The 22,367-nt window shown below is 40.9% G+C and overlaps 1 protein-coding gene across 1 annotated transcript; it reads left to right on the forward strand.

The window, feature by feature from the left end:
* The first annotated feature begins 11,581 nt into the window (after positions 1-11,581).
* CCN3 (cellular communication network factor 3) lies at positions 11,582-19,948 on the forward strand. The gene is made up of 5 exons (XM_024741238.1): positions 11,582-11,739; positions 11,869-12,094; positions 13,183-13,437; positions 14,753-14,967; positions 18,441-19,948. The coding sequence occupies exons 1-5, from the start codon at positions 11,653-11,655 to the stop codon at positions 18,735-18,737; spliced, it is 1,080 nt and encodes a 359-aa protein (XP_024597006.1). The 5' UTR covers positions 11,582-11,652; the 3' UTR covers positions 18,738-19,948.
* The last annotated feature ends 2,419 nt before the right edge of the window (positions 19,949-22,367 follow it).

The raw sequence follows: 22,367 nt of genomic DNA on the forward strand, positions 1-22,367 counted from the left end.
GGCAGTTCAATAATTATTTCCATTTTAAAAATGAGTAAACACTTTTTTTCAAGTGCAAAAAAGAAAACATGCACCAGAATAGATATTTTGAAGCATAAAACTCAAAACTTACTAACTTTGAAAGAATTCAAATTATAAAACCAAGTATATTCTGAGACCAAAACAGAATTGAACTACAAATAAATAACAGAAAGCTATCTGGAAGATCCCCAGACATTTCAAAATGAAACAGCATACTTCTAAATAACTCATAGATCAAAGCAGGAGTCACAAGAAAACATTAGAAGATATTTTGGGACTTCCCTGGTGGTCCAGTGGTTAAGACTTTTCCTTCCAATGCAGTGGGTGTGGGTTCAATACCTGGCCAGGCAGCTAAGATCCCACATGCGTTGGGGCAAAAAACCAAAACATAAAACAGAAGTGATATTGTAACAAATTCAATGAAGACTTTAAAAATGATCCACATCAAAAACAAACCTAAGAAAATAAATTAGAAGATATTTTGAATTGAATGAAAATGAAAACACTATCAAAATGTGCTAAACCAGTGCTTAGAGGAAAGTACATAGCATTAAATGCTTATGTTAAAAAATAAGAAAGTTCTCAAATAAAAAATTTAAGTTTCCACCTTAAGAAACTAGAAATTGTAGAGCAAGTTAAACCCAAAGCAAGCAGACAGAAAGAATAATAAAGAACAGAAATCAGTAAAATTGAAAAAAGAAAAGAGAAAATCAGTAAATCCAAAAGGTAGTTTTACGAAAGCACCAATAAAATTGATACACTTCAAGCCAGAATGATCAATAAATAAAGAGGGAAGAAACAAACTACCTACAACAGAAATGAAAGAGGAGACATTACTACAGATCCTAGAGAAGTTAAAAAGAGAGTAAGGGAATATTATGAGCAACTTTGTTCCCACAAATTCAACAATTTAGATGAAATGGGTCAGTTTCTTGAAAGAAACAAACTACCAAAAGTCTTTGAAGAAGAAATAAATAAGCTAAATATTCCTATCTCTAACTTTAAAAATTGAATTTGTAGTTTAAAATCTTCCCAAAAGAAAACTCCAAACCCAGATGGCTTCACTGCTGAGTTCTTACTGAACACTTATGGAAGAAATAATAATAATTTTACACAAATTCTTCCAGAAAATAGAGGAGCAGGAAATACTTCCCAACTCATTTTCTGAGGTCAGATTATCCTGATACAAAAACCATAAAAATACTTAAACTAGAAATAAGAAAAATACATATCAATATTTCTCGTGAATATAATTGTGAAAATCCTCAACAAAAACTGGCAAATTGAATCCAGAAAAGTAGAACACTTCATGACCAGATAAGGCTTATCTCCAAATGCAAGGCTGATTCAACATTTGAAAATCAATCAGTATAACTCACCATATCAATAGATTAAAGAAGAAAAATTTATTATCATCTCAATAAATACCGAAAGAAAAAAAAAACAAAACAGCCAACATAGAGAAAGCCCATCAACCTATCTCTCCCACTGACTGCAACTAAAAGTTTTACACAGAATACAAAAAGGAGATACCTGAAGATTCTGAAAAGTAAACCATTTACATGATATTTTGGATAAATCAAAGGTATAGGGACACAAAAATATGAGAGTTTGAGAGATCGGAGTTTGGTTTTCAGAGGCTGGAAGTGGAAGAAGGGGCTGACTATAAGGGAGCACGAAAGAATTTTTGAGTGTGAAAGAACCATTCTACATCTTGATTGCAGCAATGATTATGTAACTTTGGTCAAAGCGTGTGAAATTATTCACTAAAAAGGGTAACTTTTACTTTGTATCAACGACACCCCAATAAACCTGACTTTTTAAAAATTTAATAAAAGATTTAGTATATGAAATCAAGGTATAGACTTTCTGGAAAGTAGAACAAAAATACTAAGATGAAAAATAGGCTGTAAAGTATTTTTTAAATTGGATCACTGGTCTAGGAGATTTTATGTTCAGCTTAAAAGTTTCCAAAGAAAACAGAGAAGATGAAGGAAATGAAATTATCAGATAATACCCACCCCAAATCCCTAAATTGAATGTATACAAAATGCCCAAATGACACCAAAAGGAACAAGGTAGTTAGAGTGATAGAGAAATTAGATGATAGATAGATAGATAGATAGAGCAAGCAAGCACACCATGGTGAAATTTTAGCAACTTGAGGTTAAAAACAAGTTTCTAAAAACTTTCAGAGGGTAAAGATAACATACCACATACAAAAGGCTGGGAATCAAAATGTCACTGAATTTCTTAAGAGCAACACTAAAAGATGGATGACAATAGAGAAATGGCTTCAAAGTGCAGATATAGCATCATATGCCCAGTTTAATTACCAAGAATAAACGTGAAGCATAGGAATCTGTGTGGTTGTGATGTAAGAAAGTTAAACTCTCATCTTCCAGAGAAGAAAGTCAGTGGATAATATGAAAATTTGAACAAACAGCAGTATAAGCCGCATATTGGGGTATAGTATTGAAAGCACTTGTTGACGTTTTCAGACTAAGTGCAATTTTACTTCATAAAAATTAACTTTAAAAAGCCATAAGATTTTCAGTTGAAAGATTTGAATTTTTAAAAAATAATTACAATAACTACCTGAGTGAAAAACCACAAAGGGAATACCTATGCATGCATTGATATAAGTTTTTAAAATTCTGTATATCAAAAATTACCAAAATTAAATTTAAAGGTAAATGGCAAACTAGAACATTTTTCATAGTAGATAGACAATAGGTATTTGTCAACTTCAATATTGAAATTTCCTGTGCATTTTGGGCAAAGTTCTTGATCTGTGTAGTATTGAAGGGATAACAGGGGATAAAGGGGGCAATTTCTTAACAGAACTAAAAGAATCCCACCTTTTCTAGCTGCAAAACTGAGATAATCAAAACAAAGTCCAATTTTTCCATCAGAGCCTTAGCAGTATCCAGGAGATAAGGAAAGTGCTGGATGCTGATAAGTAGGATCGGAAATGGGAAGACCCAGAAGCTTAGGAGCTACAGACCCTCTCAAAACACCTTAGCAACTGAAGGAAATCCTCCTTCCTTTTCTAATAAAGATGCTTTCTCTTTTACTTAAAGGCAGGCCTCATCTTTTACCTGAGATTCTGACCTTGCCCAGGGTGTCCAGTTCTCCTCCTGCCCTAACCCTCCATTCCTCAGAAGAAGTCAAATGCAGAAGAAGGAGTTATAGATTTACAATTAGTAAAATAATTGCCAAGCTTTGGGAAAAATATGGGACCATATTTATGAGAATAAATATTGATGGTATTCAATTAAGGAGGAAGAAAATATCATTTTAGATCAGGCTGAATTTATGGTTATGGTTGAACTTATCAGAGATTCTGAATTTAATGCTCTCACTTAGGTATCTGGGGGTGAGTAATGAACACCTAGACTCAAGGCTGGGCTGTACTAGACAAGGTGAAATTTCTTGGTACGAGAAAAAGGAAGGAATTCTAGGACAGAGAAAACAGGAACGCAGGAATGCACTTATTATATGTTACCACTCACCAACCTCTAACCAAGGAGTCACACCTCTGTCACTAAGAAGCTAAATCATTAATTCAGGGAGTCATGATGGGCTTTTTTTTTTTTTTTTTGCGGTACGTGGGCCTCTCACTGTTGTGGCCTCTCCCGTTGGGGAGCACAGGCTCTGGACGCGCAGGCTCAGCGGCCATGGCTCACGGGCCCAGCCGCTCCGCGGCATGTGGGATCTTCCCGGACCGGGGCACGAACCCGTGTCCCCTGCATCGGCAGGTGGACTCTCAAACACTGTGCCACCAGGGAAGCCCGGGCTTTTTTTTTTTTTAATGAAAGAGACTAAATAGCAAATATCTGAACATAAGGCATGTAGTAAAGACACTTATTTTATGAAATTTCATTCCAACTATACAGTGTGTATATATATTTATATACACGTGCATTTATTATATGAACATGCAAATATGTGTATATTTATATACATATGTATATATACATACATTTATATGTATATGTGTATATATATGAACATGCATTTATGCATATTTGTTATGATTTGTTTATGTTTAAAATTTCAATATTTCTTACTGAGTGTCATGGTCAAAAATATTCGAGACCAATGTTCTAGCTGGTTAGAGATGACCTGGTACACACAGGCTAGCAGCAGCAATAAGGGATTCTTCTGAAAGCTCAGCTTCACACTGGAGAGTCCTAAAAGACAATGGAGAAGGAAAGAAGTTTCAGTAGAGACATCTTGTTGTCCCTTTAGCCTGGGGGAAAGATTACTTGAAGGAAGGAACTTTAGCAATTCATAATTAGTGACATGAGGAGGACAAAGTGGCCAGGACTGGGTAACAACAAAAAAAGTGAGTCCCAGTGTTGGCTGGAATGAGTGATCCCAATCAACAAAAAGGAAAGAGGTCTGCTAGCGAGGGAAGAAAGGCAGAGTACATGGGAAGGGAAGAATATGAATGACCCTTCCGCACGTGACCAGCAAATTCAGCGGTAAAAACTAGTGAGAGAACCAGGCAGGTAGAACCACTAAAAGCACTGAAGGTTTGGGTCACTCTCTAACAAATCACCCCAACCACTCAAGGTACTGGCTTTCTGGAAATTGCCCAACATTTATCTCACTATCATACACTGCTAGCAGAAAAGCAAATGGATACACTCCCGGAAAGAAAATTGGAAACTTGTATGCAAAATCATAAATTATGCAAACCATTGCTTTGATAATTCTACTTCTACCAACCTCAAAGAAAAACAATCAAAGCTATTCACAGGATACAATAAGAAAAAAAGAAAACCAGCCCTGATTACAGATAACTGTTGATACCAACTAGGTTGTGAGTTTCCTCTGCTGTGAATTTCACAGAAGATCAGCATCTGATGAGGACTCTCCATGACAAGACCACTTTATAATCATGTGATGGAAATAAAAATAAAGACACTGTGCAACCCCCAAAATAACCGAGCTTCCCCCTGACGCAGGTAACATGAGTAGCCATCATTTATTCCTCAAAAACAATTCTATTTGTGCCTTGTTCATCCCTCCTCTGCCATAAAGGTTATTAAGATACCAATGATGGAATTACCTTCTCTTCCTTTTGGCACCCAATCCAAATATATCCCTGTTCATGCAATTTCTTGCTGATAGCTAGAGAAATGATGATAGATAGATAGGTGACAGATAGGTACATACATAGATACATAGATAGATTTTTTAAAAACCCAATGTTTTAAGAACCTAATTTCTTTGAATTGTCCTCAAAATCATCTAATGCAAGCCCAATTCTTATAATAAGCCTCCCCTAATTTCTTTCTGAGATGCCCCATGGTTCCCTATACAGTGTGTTACATGCTAGTACCATTCAAGATGCAGAAAAGAGAAGTTAATTCATTGAAATGGATGCCTTGGGGTGTTAAGGCTTAATTCTCTCACAGAACCTTGTTGAAAAGGGCTGCAGGGCTTTCCATGTATCATCTTATTTAGCCTAACAACAATCCTAGAAAAGAAGAACAATTATTATCATTCCTGTCTTACAGACAGAGAAAGAAACTGAGGCACAGACTGGCCAGGTAGACTAAGATCTAAGGATCTGAACCCAGGTAGAGATGTTTCATCACAGAAGTTATCTGGCTTCCACCAAAATGCTATTACAAGTTACTTAGTTATCTAGGGTCAAAACCTGGTATCATACTTATATGGTCACTAGCCTGACCTTCCACAGCCAGCCAGAGCTCCACCGAAGGCCAATCATCTCTTACCTCCAAACTCCTCTTTCCCTTCCCATTGCCACTCCACTAGTTCAAGTCCTCAATATCATCCTTGAACTACTGCAAAAATGTCTTAACTGCAGTACTTACCTCTGGTCACCTCCTCCTATAATCAAACATAAACTCTCAAAGAACAATGTTCCTAAATATTGGGCTGGCAAAAAGTTCATTCGGGTTTCTCCATAACATCTTACAAAAAAAACCAAACAAAATTTTTGGCCAACCCATATATCCCTGTTCATACAATTTCCTGCTGATAAGTAGAGAAATGATCGATAGATAGATAGATAGATATTTTAAGAAACTAAACTCTAGAATTTGTCATTTATATTCTTCTAAGAGTTGGCAACTGTGGTCCACTTTTCCAAACTTATTTTCCATGACCTCCCTCTGTTTCAGATAAATTAAACCACTCTTCATTTCCTGAACAAGTCCTGAATTTTCCCATCCTTATGCCTTTGCTCCACTGTTTCTGTTCAGCCTACATATCCAGGTTTCAAAATCTTATCCATGCTTTATCCAACTTAATGTCATACAGTCTTCAAGGCAACATAGTTTAGTAAAAAGACAAACAATGAACATGGAATTATAGGTTTTCCAAACACTTTTTCTTTGGCCTCCATTACACCCATGTTCTCACAGCAAAGAAATGAATTTCATCATCCTTTATGCGTCTATGTTACTTTGCCTATGTTTATTTACAGGAATTACCACATTCTGCCTTATGCCTTAGCTATTTTTTTCTACTTCATTTTTCTACTAGATTATAAAGTTCTTGAAAAGGCAAAACATTCATCTTTGATTCATGCCGTGAAGTATAAAATAAATTATCAATTCATGAATTGGATATTACGAATATTAACATTGTCAAATGCAACACTGTTCTGTGGTCCTGCCTCTCCTAAAAGTCTATGTTTTCTTGCTTAGATTTCAGAGATTCGGTAGGAGTCTGCCTAAGTTTTTTAATACTCTGAGATAGCATTTGGGAATAGGGACTCACCCAAAAAAGAATCTAAATTTTTTTCCTTTCTCCAGGAGCAATCATTTGAAGTTATTCAGAGCTTTGCCTGTATTCAAGAGATACTACTTCCCTTCTCCTTCTTCACTTGGACACCAGGTTTTATGAGTTGGGTCCACCATCACCCAATATACAGCACTCCTGAGGCTTAGCTAACACGATGTCCTGCCCATATGTATGTGCCTTTGTTTCTGACACCAATTCCTGGTCTAAAGGATTCTAGTCCATGAAGCAGAACTTGTTTCATTCTACCCAGCTATTACAAGCCATAGAGAAGTCACACAGAGAGAACTCCTGGTGGCCACTTTATTCAGCTGGGCACAGGGAAGGACAGGGCTAGTGCCAGGGGGTTGAGAAGGTGGTATGTAAATTGGTAGACTTGATAGACTCCATTCCAGTTCAAAAAACTTTTAAAATAATTATTTAATTCTCCAAGAAGCTCACTTCCCTAGAAGGAGTTCATTTAGCAGTGGGAGAAATTAACTTATTTCTCAAATTTCTAGGTAAGTTATAGTTTGAATTTATTACTTAAGCTCCTACATTTTGGGGCTTTTTAAAATAAGAAATGCACTAAAAAATAAAATTTAAAAATGTGGGCAATAGGAAGATGTTTCCAAAGAGGATAACATTAAATACTAAGTATATAATGTTCCCATCAGTGTTCCTTCTCTGCCCCTCATTGTTTCTAGAAAAGCAAGAAGTCAAGAGCTTTGTCAGAAAAGCAAGAGGGTTTGGTTGAAATTAGCCATATAACTGGACACCACGTAGGGCTGACCTGCCTAACGTATAATCGGAATTACCTTGTGTTCTACCAACTCTCTGGGGTCCCAGAAAAGGGACCTATGAAGGAAATTCAGAAAAGAGCAACAAAATTAAGGAGTTGAGAGGCTGATTTATGAGGCACATTATGAGACCTAAGTGTCATGTGGCTTGGCTGAACAATGACTGAAAGGGGACACGGTGAATGTCCGTGAGCTTACAGAGAATGTGATCACCGAGGAAAGGAGAGAGATGGAGTTGTCCTGGGGTTGATAACACCATAGTCACTGCTTTCTATTGGTTTCATTTTTAATATGGGATTCTGTGCTTTCTATTTCTCTTTCCTGCTACAGAAGCCACTGCCGATATATTTTAAATCTTTTATAATAATGAAAAAGATAAAACAACAACAATGGAAACCCTTGTAAAAGTTTACCTTTATAAAATGTAGGAAGTTCTCTAAATGTATTCTCTAAAGGTAGGAGCATTGACTGATAAGTCATAAGAATATAAATCCATTAACAGTCCATCTGAGATAGAGAGGGAGAAATGAGTCTCTGGTACCACATCTAGGGTAAAGGAAAGGGTAGAGAGAAAGAAGGGAAAGGGGGGGAAAAGTGAATCCACCACAGTACTTGCACCTTCTAACCCAGTGGAGTCACCATCTTCGTTGGTCGCCAAGACCCATAACTCATGAAAAGTCTCTATTACGGGGGCCCCTAACTTCCCCAGAGACCTCAACTGACACATGGTTTATTTCACACAGGAGATCACCAGCCTGTGTGCTATCCTTTAGACTCTGAGTGTGCGGAAAGACTAAGAGAAGGTGCATGTCAGGGGCAGATGGGTGATGGCTGGTAGGACCAACTTAGCCTCTACTGCCGCAGAGGAACAAACAGCCTCCAGTTCTTTCTTACCTCATTGTATGCAAAGCGGTGACAAATGACAAAACTTCAAGTGAGGTTGGCAGTATCTCAAAAGGTCTAAAAACAACTGATCCATCCTTGAAATAGGTGTTGGGGGTATTATGGAGAATATGACCTGCTCCCTGCCCTCAAGGGCTCCCAGGCAGGAGAGGGAGGCAGACACAGAAATAAGCTCATCATTACTCGTCAGTGAGTTAAGAGATAAAAGAGAAAAGCAAGGAACGCTGGGCCTTCAGAGAGAGTGAAATCTATCCCAGCGGAGAGGATTCAAGAGACCGTGTCCTGGAGGTGGCAAAGCAGGACCTGACATGATTGTCATCAGATGTCTTCATTTTCAATTTCCAATTGTTTTAATGTGGAGGTCCTTATCCTTTATAGCAGATGACAGAGTGGACATTCCTTCTGGGGTGACAAGGTCATAATGTAAGAGGTTTGGAGAACTTAAGGATGACACTTCCCTTAAACATTAGAAGCTGGTCCGTGGTGGGACAGACTGAGAAGCTGACACACAGAGAAGCAATAAAGATAGATAGAGGGATGGAGTCTTCATGGCTCCGAGGCCCTGATCTCAGTTGCCTCTGAGTCCTAGTGGCACCATTCCCACACCATTATCATGTGAAATACCACAGCCTCTGTCCGATAAAGTCGTCTTTCTGGAACTAGCTCCAGTTTGGTTTTTATCACTTTCAGCAATCAAGAGACCTGAACGGCAGGACACGTTAGCAGTGACCTGACATCTTCCTTGTCCTAAGGTTACGTTTCTCCTCTCATCCTCCCCTTCTCCAACAAGAGTCAGCCCAGCCTCCATGCTGCAATTTCTCCTTGTTCTGTCAATTCATACATTGAAAACTTGGCCCATAGTCTTGCCTCTCCAACAGCTGTGCTCCTAGCTGTTCCATATCGAGGTTTCCAAAGGCCAGCTCCCATTTCCAAGTACAATGAAGTGCTGTCTACCAAGAGCTTTCACCAGAAAATCCAGCTGAGTGGATTGAGGGTTGGGTCCAAGAATCTATATTTTTCATATACAATGGAATATTACTCAACCTTAAAAAAGAATGAAATACTGCCATTTGCAGCAACATGGATGGACCTAGAGATTATCATATTAAGTAAGTCAGAGAATGACAAATGTCATATGATATCACTTACATATGGAACTTAAAAAATGATATAAATGAACTTATTTACAAAACAGAAATAGATTCACAGACATAGAAAACAAACTTATGGTTACCAAAGAGGATAGCAGGGGGTGGGGAGATGGAGATAAATTAGGAGTTTGGGATGAGCATATACACACTAATATATATATAATAGGTAAATGATAGGGACCTACTGTGTAGCACAGGGAACTATACTCAGTATCTTGCCATAACCTATAATGGAAAATAATAACCCATATATATAACTGAATCACTTTGCTGTACGCTTGAAACTAACACAACATTGTAAATTAACTATACTTCAATTTTCTTTAACTCATTAAAAAAAGAATCTATATTTTTCAAAAATACACCCTGGTTGATTCTGACATGCAGCCAGGTGGAAGCATCACTAGACCAGATGACCCATGGAGCCCATCAATTTGAAGAGTGTATTGAGTGTCCTCGACATGGCACAAATTAACGTTCAATCTCTCACCAAGATTTACTGCTCCGTCTGCTTTTCCTCAAAGAAAGCAGAATTCATGCAGGCTCGGAATTATGTAACAGCAGTTTTCAGCTGCTCAGAGAACTATACTGAAGGGCTTTGGATGACTGCATGCGGGGAAGCAGGTGTGGCAGGGGCAGACCTGGGCCCTTACATAAGCTGCCTTTGATTTCTTCACACTGGAGCTGGATGACCAAGAGGAAATTTGTTTCCTTTTAAAGCCTAGAGTTCCATCCCAAGCCTGTATAATTTTTCTGAAAAGTGTCTTTCCAACACGACTACCCCCAAAGGAGCTGGACATAGTTACCCCTGAGGCAGAAGCGAAGTTGAAGTACAGGGGAGACGTTTTGTTTTAAACCATCAAGCAGTGTCAACTCTGGAGCAGTCAAACTGCTCTCCTCCTCATGAGAGGAGGACATGTGTTTCACGGCAGTCATTTTTGAAAGTAGGTGCCAGGTGGGAGAGGGATTTGATTTGCTGGAGCGTCAGCTCAGTAAAGCAAGTACCTCCCCCAGTCCTTCCTTAATTCGCTGAGGTTTTGACAGGGGCTGAGCTGCAGGGGCCTTATACATTCTCACAGGCTCTTGTATTCTGACATGTGCTGTTTCACAGCAGGCGTGACACCACTGGTGTTTTTTCAAGGTTTTTCTCTACCAGGAAGAAAGTTTTTATGTACCTCGGGCTCTTGTATTTTTATTTCATTATGTTTTACTTGTATTTCTACCAAACCTGCAGAATCGGCGGGGCTTGGAATGGTTAAAGTCAAAAGGACTTTTTGCCTTTCGGTAAACAGCATCGTCCCCCATCCTCACTTTAAGATTTCTTCTACTTTCTGCTCCCCCCGCCCCGTCCCCAGCCACTACTTTCTCCCTTCTCTTTCTCCTTTCCTCCCTCTCTCCCCTCCCCCTCTCTCAACACTCTCAAAGCGTGCCCTAAACGGTGACAAACTTGCATGTGCTTCCTTTATGACTAAACCCCTGGGCCTCTAGCCAACCCCTCACAGATGGTCCCAAACATCGGACACCCCTTTAGGGGCACCCCACGTTTGCAACCCAGCTGGGAACGGCCAGGGTGGAGAAGAAGCGTGACGGGGAGTGGCGGTGTCTTAGTCCTGGGGGAAAGCGAAGCAGCTTCCAGGAGGAAACGGGCGTTTCCTTCCCACGCGCTCGGCGAAACCCTGGGTCCTGGCCCTGGGCCTCCACCCAGCCCCTCCCGGCGCCCTGGGAAAAGCCAGTCGCTACACACAGGCACATGCAGGCCCCGGGGCCGCGCCCTAAGGAGAGCAGCACCCAAGGCCAATTGCTATGGCAACTCCGGGGCTCGTTCCATTCCCCACCCCGCCGATCCCCCCGCCTCCTGCCTGAGCTGCAGCCAACAGGCTTGTGCGCGTCCCAGGAGCGCGCTATAAAACCTGCGCGGTGGCGCCGGGCAGGGGCGAGCCCGACCAGGAGCAGCGCGCGCAGAGCCAATCTCCGACCTGGAAAGCCCTGTGAAAGCGGCAGGAAAAAGCCTGAACATGCAGAGTGCGCAGAGCCTGCGTCTCGGTCCACCCAATCAGTGCCGCTGCCTGGCTTTCCTCCTGCTCCTCCATCTCCTGGGACAGGTGAGTGGCGCACTCATCAGGTGCCTCTGGTTACTTTGCCTTTCTCGGGCGGCCCCTGCTCGGTCCCGGGGTTGCTCTGCCTTCCAGGGTCCCTGCTAAGAAGTTTCTCCTGATCTCGCCCGCCCCCAGGTCCTTGCGACTCCGCGCTGCCCCTCCTCGTGCCCGGCTCCGTGCCCCAAGAAGCCGCCGACCTGCGCCCCCGGGGTGAGAGCCGTGCTGGACGACTGCTCCTGCTGCCTGGTGTGCGCCCGCCAGCGCGGCGAGAGCTGCTCCGTGATGCTGCCCTGCGAGGAGAGCCGCGGTCTCTTCTGCGACCGCAGAGCGGACCCCAGCGCCCAGACTGGCATCTGCATGGGTAACCCTGCCCCCTCCTCCGCTTGACCTCCTGTCCCTCAGCAAGCGGAGCTGCCCGCTCTTTCCTCGCCCCTTCCCCCGACTCCCGAGAGGGTGATGAGCAAATACTAACAGTGATGCCGTGGGTGATGTTTATGGAGCGCTGTGTGCCGGGGATGGTCTGGGGGCGCGTGGGGCTTTGCGGAGCGCCAGAAGCCAGAAGGGAAACCTGCCCGCGGAGGTGAGAAGCATTTGCCTCCCTAGAGAAGAATCTAGATAGACAGGGAGCAGAGCAGACTTAAGGGCCAGTGAAGTCATTTCCTTTGGAAGTTTCCAGGGTACGCTTGGGGGGTGATGGAATCTTGGGCTTACTTACAGGCTCACAGTTCCCCCAACTGTAGCCAGGCTGGTTTGTTTTCACACCTGTAATTGTCCTATTTGAGCCAAAGCAGCCACTACTCTCCTGGGACGACTATGCAACCCCTGTCTGGGCCGTGAGTAAAATAAAAATGCAGGCAACCAGCCAATCCAGGATGGTGAAACTTAATCAACTGGGGATCAATTTCCCACACGGTGCACCATTTAGTTGGAGACCTGTCCCTGCCTCCCTGGATAAGAGGGCTTGGAATAGGCTTTTAGTTTCTTCTCTAAACGAGTAATGATTTATTGTGCTGGAATGCCAAGGAATCCTAATGCCCTTCCCAATTTGACCAGTTAACCTGTTTGGAGGCTTATGAAGAGCACTTTTTTCTTTTTAATTCTGAGCTTCTGGAGTAGGAGAATCTAAGGAGGTTCTTGCGAAACGACACTATCATTGGGAACAACAGCTGAGGGCCCTGGGGAATGTCACTTCACGGCTCTGCCCATCTTTCCTCATGCGTAAAATGAGTGGCAGGACTGGGTGGTCTTGAGTGTTTCTTCTTGCACTGAGAGGCCTCCATGAGGACATCTCTCTGCTGGTGGTGGATCAGCAACCAGATGGCCTCAACTAGAAAAAGAATGATTTGGGGCTTGGAATATGTGCTGTGGCTCTTATATAGCCTCTTCGATGCATCGTGTTCTTGATTTTCTCTCCCCTTCCCTCTCTGCTCTGCTTCCTCAACATTCTAGCGATAGAAGGAGACAATTGTGTGTTCGATGGAGTCATCTACCAAAGTGGAGAGACCTTCCAGCCTAGTTGCAAATACCAGTGCGCCTGCCAAGATGGGCAGGTTGGTTGTGTGCCCCGCTGTGAAGAGGACCTGCTACTGCCCCAGCCTGACTGCCCAGCTCCGAGAAAAGTTAAAGTGCCTGGGGAGTGCTGTGAAAAGTGGATCTGTGACTCCAATGAGACGGGGACATTAGGGGACCTCCAAACCCTTCCAGGTGAGAAATTCAACATACCTGAAAATGATCACAGCACAGGACTAAGTGCAGACAGGAAGCATGTATGCTCTTTGGGATCTGCAGTGAGAAACTGGCTTCAGCTTCTGATCATTCAGTTGTGGAGTCCAGCTTGCCCACTGAGATCAGTCACATCACGTGTTGGAATCCCAGACAAGTTATTGGAGTACACACAGTCTCTTCTGAAGAAGAATTACATCCAGTGGTTCTGTTGAGCCATAGGAATGATTTTTCTTATTACACGACTGCCATTTATATTTTAGTCTGTCCCACTTGACCCTTGTTAACATTGCAAAGATGTGCTTTGGCAACTTTATGCAAAACACGTAATCGATAGAGCTTCTGTACCTGCGGCAAGTGTCAACTCCATGGGAACACCGTTTAAGCCATTTGCAAAGGGCCTGGTGATGGCTCTTTCTTTTCTGGACTCTGTCAACTACCTATGCACTCTTAAGACCAGCTTCCCTAAAGAATGCCATCCCTGGACAGGTGTCACAGAGAAATGGCACCTTTCCAGGTGCTGCAGGAAGGATCAAGTGATACTTCAGGATCTTTGTTTTGCTTTTCCTTTTGTTTTGGCTTATAAAGGAAATGATTTTTTTTGAAAAGCAAACATTCAAGATCCAGTAGAGAATATTTTAGAAGCCATTAATCAGCCAGATTATTTATACTGGCAGTACACAGAGCTTTACAGTTTTTCTGAAGTCAGAAATTCTCAGCCATGCTTACAGATAGGAAAACTGCCATGTAAGAGAGGAGATGTGCCCTAGGCCATGCGTATTAAATGTTGAGACAGAACTGTCTGTCATCCAAGTCCCAGTGACTATATCCTACAACCCAAATAACCAATTCTACCTCCCTAAGGCAGAGCATTACCTCCATCACTATTCTGAGTTGGTTGATTCTACTTACTCATCCAATTACAATTTTTTCATTATCCTTTCTCTGGACAAAATCACACATTGAAAATATTACGGTTTATGGAATGGTTTTCGATGCTATACTGTGCTATATTCTTAAAACTACTAAGCTGCTCAAAGACAGGTCCTCCTAAACTTCTTATGAACAACTTGGACAGTCATTCCACAAAGATTTCTTGAAGGCCGACCATGTGCCAGGCATTGTGCTACCTGTTAGGGGTTTATAAATACAGAGATCCAGGTCTGCCCCCTGAGAACACCTGAGTTGCACAGGTACCAAACTGGATGAGACACTCTTCCTAATGATGGTTGAAAGGGCCACTTTGCCATCCCCACATTTTACGCAATAACACTGTCCTTATTTCAACATCCTGTAGCCTACAGGACCGAAGCCACTCTAGGAGTTGCAGTCTCCGACTCGGGTATCAACTGCATTGAGCAGACCACAGAGTGGAGTGCGTGTTCCAAGAGTTGTGGCATGGGTTTTTCCACCCGGGTCACCAACAGGAATCCACATTGCGAGATGGTGAAGCAGACCCGGCTCTGCGTGGTGCGACCCTGTGACCAAGAGCACAAGCAGCCGGCAGATAAGGTATGAGCCTGGGAGGAGCCCCCACCACAGAGGAGGGGGCCTTGCCTTGATGGGGCCTGTGTTTTATTTTTTTGTTGTTGTTTTTGTTTTTCTTATAAGGCAAGGAATAGTGACTTTATTCAGAAAGGCAGCAGACGGAGAAGATGGCGGACTAGTGTCCCCAAAAACCATCTTAATGGGGTCTGGATGCCAGTTTATTTTATAGAACAGAGAGGGGGAGGAGGTGAGGAAATAAAGTAAAAAGACCATTGATTTTGCAAAATATCTCCTGGCTTGGCCAGCATCAGGGAGGGGATGTGTTAATTTCTTCTTTCCTGCAGGCATTCACAGGTGGGCAGGGTCAGATTGTCTCCCTGTGAGCTGAACAAAGGCACTTTAGTTTAACATTCAGGCAGCAGCAGGGCAGGATTCCCTGAGGCAGGCCGTTATGTATGATTATAAAAACAAAAGCAACAGAAAGCAAAGCTTAAAGTAAAAGAAACAGATCCAACATGGAGTCAGATTTTGCTCTTCCCTGTAACAATTCCCCGCTGTCTCGTCCATTCCACACTCCTGTGGAAAAGGGGGCAATGACCATTCTAACTGCTTCTTGCTGTGTCTTCTCAGATGGATCTTTCTGAGAATGTCCACCATTGGTGCCAGTTGTTCCAAATGTTGAGATTTGTCTTCTTTTGTTCCTCTTTGGAGAGTGTTTACTTTACACCTGTAGACTTAAAAAATATTCACAACCTAAAAGTTGAGAGTTATGTTTTATTCGGGAGGGGGGCCTGGGCTTTAGAAAGTCACTGTGAAGCTGACTTCAAGGTCAGCTCTAATGAAGGAGTTTACCTTCTTTTGTTTTCTCTTTAATGTATTGAAATATCCCCAGCAACTCACAGCAGATGAAGAGGGAGGGGCCAGACCTCTACAGTAATGTCCCCGGTTGAGAAAAGTCTGGCAAATCTCATTTCATCCTGGAAAAAACTGGCTACTCAGTGGTCAAACATGATTTATTTTAGAGAGGTCATTTCTGAGCTCAGCTTCTTCACCCTTTAGGTTCAGTCTGAAGGAAGCAACAGAGTAGGGACCACATCTGCCTTCCTCATCCCTCAGTCCCCCACATCCTACCTGGGATGTACTGTGTGCTTGATAAACAACTGTTGATGAATAAATGAATGGATGTCTGGGAATTATTTTCTGTATTTCAAAAAGCCTAGTATGACTAGTACATTTGCCAGCATAAGGCTATCTGTGCCAAATAAAATAGCACATTTCTTTCCTTTTTTGCTGGAATGATATCAACTCAGTGTGTTAATGCTGAGTACAAGGCATGCAGATCAGAAGCTCTGATTGGTTCCTGATGACATCACAAGCCTTGTTAGCAGAGCCCTAGGTCAGATAAATGAAGTACCCAAATGGAACTAGTATATGGACCCTTGTACAAACCTAAGGCCAAAATAAAACAGTTCCTAACAATGAAAGATTTACATATCTCTCCACTGAGGCAATATCATCTCATGCTTAAGGGTGCAACTCTGGAGCCGGACAGCCTGGCTTTAAATCTTGGCTTCCCACGTGAACTAGCTATGGGATCTTGGGTGATTTTCTTAACCTTTAAGCCTCAGTTCTTTCCCCCATATAACAGAGACATTAAGAGTACCTACCTCAGAGTTGTCATGAGGATAAATAGAATGAATTTGTTAAGTGCTGGGCATAGTTTACTCTGTTAACATAAACATCATTACCTAATATTAAGCATCATTTCTATTTATTGATAAAATAAGAGTCTCTAGTGGTTGCATTGTTATATGGCTACTTAGCTGTATGACTTTTTGAGGTCCATTCTAACTTTATGCTTCTTCCACCAATTTAGAAAGAGCACCTAGAAACACCTTCTTCTCTGTTTCTGTCCTTCCCTCTCTCTCTCTCTCTTTTTCACACACACACACAGATATTGCAGACCTTGTACCTTTTTGTGGATATTGGCAAAAATATACACTAAATATTAAAAAGGAAAAAACAAGAAGCCTTTAAATATTGTCAAGTACACAGTAACTTGCTTATTAAATAAGCCATTTCCATGTCATGACTTTAAAATTTTGCTTTTTCTATTGTTTCTTTTTCCAAAATTCATATTTTTCTTGTACCTTGCACCAAGTTTGATATTGGGAGATACTATATTTAAGACATTTATTTATAGTGTATATATATATATGTGTGTGTGTGTGTGTGTGTGTGTATTTCATTAAGGGGCCAGAAATTTGTTTGGAATCTAGGGAAATGCCAGCCAAATAATCATTACTTCCTTATCACCAAAAGGTTCTTAAATGTGAGATGGTGCTTCTTAAAGCGTGATCCCCAGACCAGCAGCATCATCTAAGAACTTGTTAGAAATGGAAATTATGGGGGCGCACATCAAACCTACTGAATCAGAAACTCTGGGTGTAAGGCCCAACAATGTGTGTTTTAACACACCCTCTAGATGATTCTGATGTACTCTTATTAAAGTTTGAGAGCTACCAATTTTAGAGAATTCCAAGTCTCATCACTCCACAAGCTGTGGATGACAACTAGGAAGGTGAAAAGCAGTGGAAAATTGTGACAAATTAGGTGAAGAAATCTAGGTGGGAAATTAACATATCATCAATGTCTTACTGAATTATCAATATTGGGGTTCCTCTTCAACTCTTACCAATGGAATGTTGAATAAATTCTCCACTCACCATGCCTTCATAGAAACTAACCTTAAATCCCACTGTCTTAGACTTTCCTGAGGTCACAGTGTAATAGAAGGAACGGGCTTTGTGTCAGACAAATTCAGGTTCTAGATGTTTTCTGATCACTTTGGCCTCTGAGACTACATTTACTCATCTATAAAACTTGGACAGTTGCTCTTTATGTGAATAACTGCTCCTTGTATGAGTGAATGTTCCTAATAAGGTTAAGTAAGTTAATGTCTGAAAAATACTTGAAACATTAGTAGGCCTGCAGTGATGCCATATTTATTCCATTTCTCTTTGTAACACCTAAGAATGTATTGGGCTAATAACAACGCCAAAGCCTATTTACGGTGGTTTGAAAAAATAGGTTTCTTTATCATACATATGCTTTCATCTTCATGCTTATGCCACATGGTCAAAAGATGGTTATATACAATTAGGCATGATTTCCACATTCTAGATAGGAAGGCAAATGAACGCAGGAAGCGATTAAGAACTGTACCCATCTGAAGGGCAAAGGATTTCCCAGGATCCCTTGGTTTATGTATCACTGGCCAGAACTTGGCCACAAGGCCATTGCAAGCTCCCAGGTATTCTGGGGAAGGATATACTTGTAGTGGACCACATTACTCAAACAAAATTAACATTCTGTTAGCAAAGAAGAAAGAGCAACAGATTTTGGGTAGGCAACTAGCAAGTTATTCCATATGCCTAGACTGATCCCTTGGAGGAATGATGGCCATTTCATGCATCACTGCTTTTCTTCTTTCTTAGAAAGGGAAAAAGTGTCTCCGCACCACCAAGTCACTCAAAGCCATCCACCTGCAGTTTGAGAACTGCACGAGCCTATACACCTACAAGCCCAGGTTCTGCGGTGTCTGCAGCGATGGCCGATGCTGTACCCCACACAATACCAAAACCATCCAGGTGGAGTTCCAGTGCTCCCCAGGCCAGACCCTCAAGAAACCAGTGATGGTCATCGGGACCTGCACCTGTCACAACAACTGTCCTCATAACAGTGCGTCTTTCCTCCAAGACTTAAAGCCAAACACCAGCAGAGGAGAAATGTAATGTGTCCCCTAAGAAGCCCACCTACAGAGGCAACCTGTAGCCACCCACTATCAAATGACTATAAGAAAAATTACAAAGAATTATTATCCACATCTGCGTCCCATGTATTTTCTGTGGTCATATGAGGTCAGTTATGTCTGTTTTTTTTTCATGAAAGGTATGATTAACTGTAAACTTGGAATCAAGGTAAGCTCAGGATAATGCTTAGGGATGACATTCTTTTGTGCTGTTTACTACACATGGAAATTTCTGTAAACTTCAGAAATCAGATATATGTCTTACTGTGTAGACTGTATCACATTACACTCATTTTGTTATATGCTAGTGAAATTTCAAGAAAAGGTCACAGTAATGAATGACACGGTGAAATCTAAGGTCATACTGAGGGTGTCATCATACAAATATTTCACCACAGATTGAGATTTGACCTAAGGGTTCTCTGTGGAGCGCTCATTTCGAGTAGCTCAACTCTGAACTTCAAATTCCGAGATCCGAGGAAACATAAAGCTCTTCAACTCAAAATCTAGAGATTATTAGTTTTTTGTGTACATAGAAAACAAGCTGTATCTACAGTAACGGAATGCTTATTAATTAAGTGCACTGATGTCATAAATTGGCTCCATTTCAGACAAGTTGACTCCTTTCCAAAAGAAAGAAGCTAAACAGAAAACTCTCCCTTATACATAGATGACCAGCCTCTACCAGCCCTCAGACATTTGTATGTGTCTGGAGACTGCTGGGGATCACTAGTTTTTTAATTCAGAAGAAGCAGAACATATCAGCAGGGCTCCTCTCACCTTACTGACGGATAAACTGAGGCCCAAAGCACCTGATTACAACCTTCAATGACTTTCAAGTGTGCTGGTAGTGGAATTTTGAAAAAGAAGAACAAAATCGACAAGACTGCAGTGACAAGATACCACAAACTCTATGGGAGTTTAGAATTATTGTACAGATCCCCAAACTTATCCTTGGGCCTTAGTTATGCAAACTCATGAACAAGATATATGTGTCTACATACATGTATCTAACTTGTCAGGCTATAAGATAGGTTGCAAACTTAAAATGTATACATTCTTCTAATGTCACCTTATGTGTTCAGCTTTTCTCCTTTGAAGTATTTATATAAATATAAATTATACATTTTTAAAATATTCCTTTTACTTTCTCTGTTTGTCAGACATTACTAAATAAACATGATCTTATCAGTGTGTGACTCTGCTGTTATTTTTGTGCTTCTGAGTTGTTTATTGAAAATATAAATTAAAATTTACAAATTAAATATTGAAAGCAAAGTGGTCATCTTTAGTTGAGCTTACAACTTCTTATCAGAAGGAAAACAAAAGACAGCTCTTAATTTGGTGATCTCTATTGCCAAGGCCTCAGATATTCTCCACACTTTCTACTCAATCCAATATCTGGATCCCTGATGTTTTTTTCTGGACAACCTGCAAGACACCTCCACACGTTAAAAATTTCGTCTTTATTCCTGTCCTGCCCCTAGGTTCTTCAGAACCATTTTTTTTTTTTTAGATTCTATATATATGTGTTAGCATATGGTATTTGTTTTACTCTTTCTGACTTATTTCACACTGTATGGCAGACTCTAAGTCCATCCACCTCACTACAAATAAGTCAATTTCGTTTCTTTTTATGGCTGAGTAATATTCCATTGTATATATGTGCCACGTCTTCTTTATCCATTCATCCGATGGACATTTAGGTTGTTTCCAACTCTGGGCTATTGTAAACAGAGCTGCAATGAACATTGTGGTACATGACTCTTTTTGAATTATGGTTTTCTCAGGGTATATGCCCAGTAGTGGGATTGCTGGATCATATGGTAGTTCTATTTTTAGTTTTTTAAGGAACCTCCATACTGTTCTCCATAGTGGCTGTATCAGTTTACATTCCCACCAACAGTGTATGAGGGTTCCCTTTTCTCCACACCCTCTCCAGCATTTATTGTTTGTAGATTTTTTGATGATGGCCATTCTGACTGGTGTGAGGTGATACCTCATTGTAGTTTTGATTTGCATTTCTCTAATGATTAGTGATGCTGAGCATCCTTTCATGTGTCTGTTGGCAATCTGTATATCTTCTTTGGAGAAATGTCTATTTAGGTCTTCTGCCCATTTTTGGATTGGGTTGTTTGTTTTTCTGATATTGAGCTTCGTGAGCTGCTTGTAAATTTTGGAGATTAATCCTTTGTTAGTTACTTTGTTTGCAAATATTTTCTCCCATTCTGAGGGTTGTCTTTTCATATTGTTTATGGTTTCCTTTGCTGTGCAAAAGCTTTGAAGTTTCATTAGGTCCCATTTGTTTATTTTTGTTTTTATTTCCATTTCTCTAGGAGGTGGGTCAAACAGGGTCTTGCTGTGATTTATGTCATAGAGTGTTCTACCTATGTTTTCCTCTAAGAGTTTTATAGTGTCCGGCCTTCATTTAGGTCTTTAATCCATTTTGAGTTTATTTTTGTGTATGGTGTTAGGGAGTGTTCTAATTTCATTCTTTTACATGTAGCTGTCCAGTTTTCCCAGCACCACTTATTGAAGAGGCTGTCTTTTCTGCATTGTATATTCTTGCCTCCTTTATCAAAGATAAGGTGACCATATGTGCGTGGGTTTATCTCTGGGCTTTCTATCCTGTTCCATTGATCTATATTTCTGTTTTTGTGCCAGTACCATACTGTCTTGATTACTCTAGCTTTGTAGTATAGTCTGAAGTTTGATAGGGAGTGCATTGAACCTGTAGATTGGGTAGTATAGTCATTTTCACAATGTTGATTCTTCCAATCCAAGAGCATGGTATATCTCTCCATCTGTTTGTATCATATTTAATTTCTATTATCAGTGTCTTATAGTTTTCTGCATACAGGTCTTTTGTCTCCTTAGGTAGGTTTATTCCTAGGTATTTTATTCTTTTTGTTGCAATGGTAAATGGGAGTGTTTCCTTAATTTCTCTTTCAGATTTTTCATAATTAGTTATTTTACAATTATTCTTTAAAAATCCCATTACTCTGAGCATCTTGAGGCCAGTACCTTAGTCTTCTTTGTATCTGCCCCAGTACCTGGAACACAATAGGACCTCACTCTAAATCTACTGAATGAATGGATGGACAGATGGATAAGTGAATGAATCAATGAGTTATGCATTGACAAAAGATAAAATGTTCTTCAAAATAGATGTTAGGCTTTTAAACTATCTTTTTCAGTATCACTATCACTATGATTTTCTTTACCTCTCACTTGAGATCTCCCCACTCTGTAACATCCGCAAAAACACACACATGCATTCCTGAAATTATAATTTCAGACAGTTGAAAAAATGTGATCTGATCTACAAATATTTGTTAAATCCAGAACGTTCTAGTAATACAGCAAGGAAAGTTATACTTACCAAGCAGAGTTTAGGGCTGCAGACAGCACAGGCTTGGCAGTTATCCAAACCTGGGTTGCATATGGGACCTATTCTTTCCCAGCTGTGGGATATTGAAAAATTTGGATACACCCTCTGAGCCTCAGTTTCCACACCTGTAAGGTGAAACCATAATATTGAGAGAGTAGTCAATCACCCTAGTTTGTCCTGGACTGAGATGGTCCCTGAGACTCAGGACTTTCAGTCATAAAA

The sequence above is a fragment of the Neophocaena asiaeorientalis genome, unplaced genomic scaffold, assembly GCF_003031525.2.
Source record: "Neophocaena asiaeorientalis asiaeorientalis breed wild unplaced genomic scaffold, Neophocaena_asiaeorientalis_V1.1 scaffold177, whole genome shotgun sequence".
In the NCBI taxonomy this organism is placed as follows: domain Eukaryota; kingdom Metazoa; phylum Chordata; class Mammalia; order Artiodactyla; family Phocoenidae; genus Neophocaena; species Neophocaena asiaeorientalis.

Coding starts and splice junctions, on each gene's coding strand:
- CCN3 (XM_024741238.1), top strand. CDS start 11,653: ATGCAGAGTGCGCAGAGCCTGCGTCTCGGTCCACCCAATCAGTGCCGC. Junction 11,740..11,868: donor TCCTCCATCTCCTGGGACAG/GTGAGTGGCGCA, acceptor GCCCGCCCCCAG/GTCCTTGCGACTCCGCGCTG. Junction 12,095..13,182: donor CCAGACTGGCATCTGCATGG/GTAACCCTGCCC, acceptor TCAACATTCTAG/CGATAGAAGGAGACAATTGT.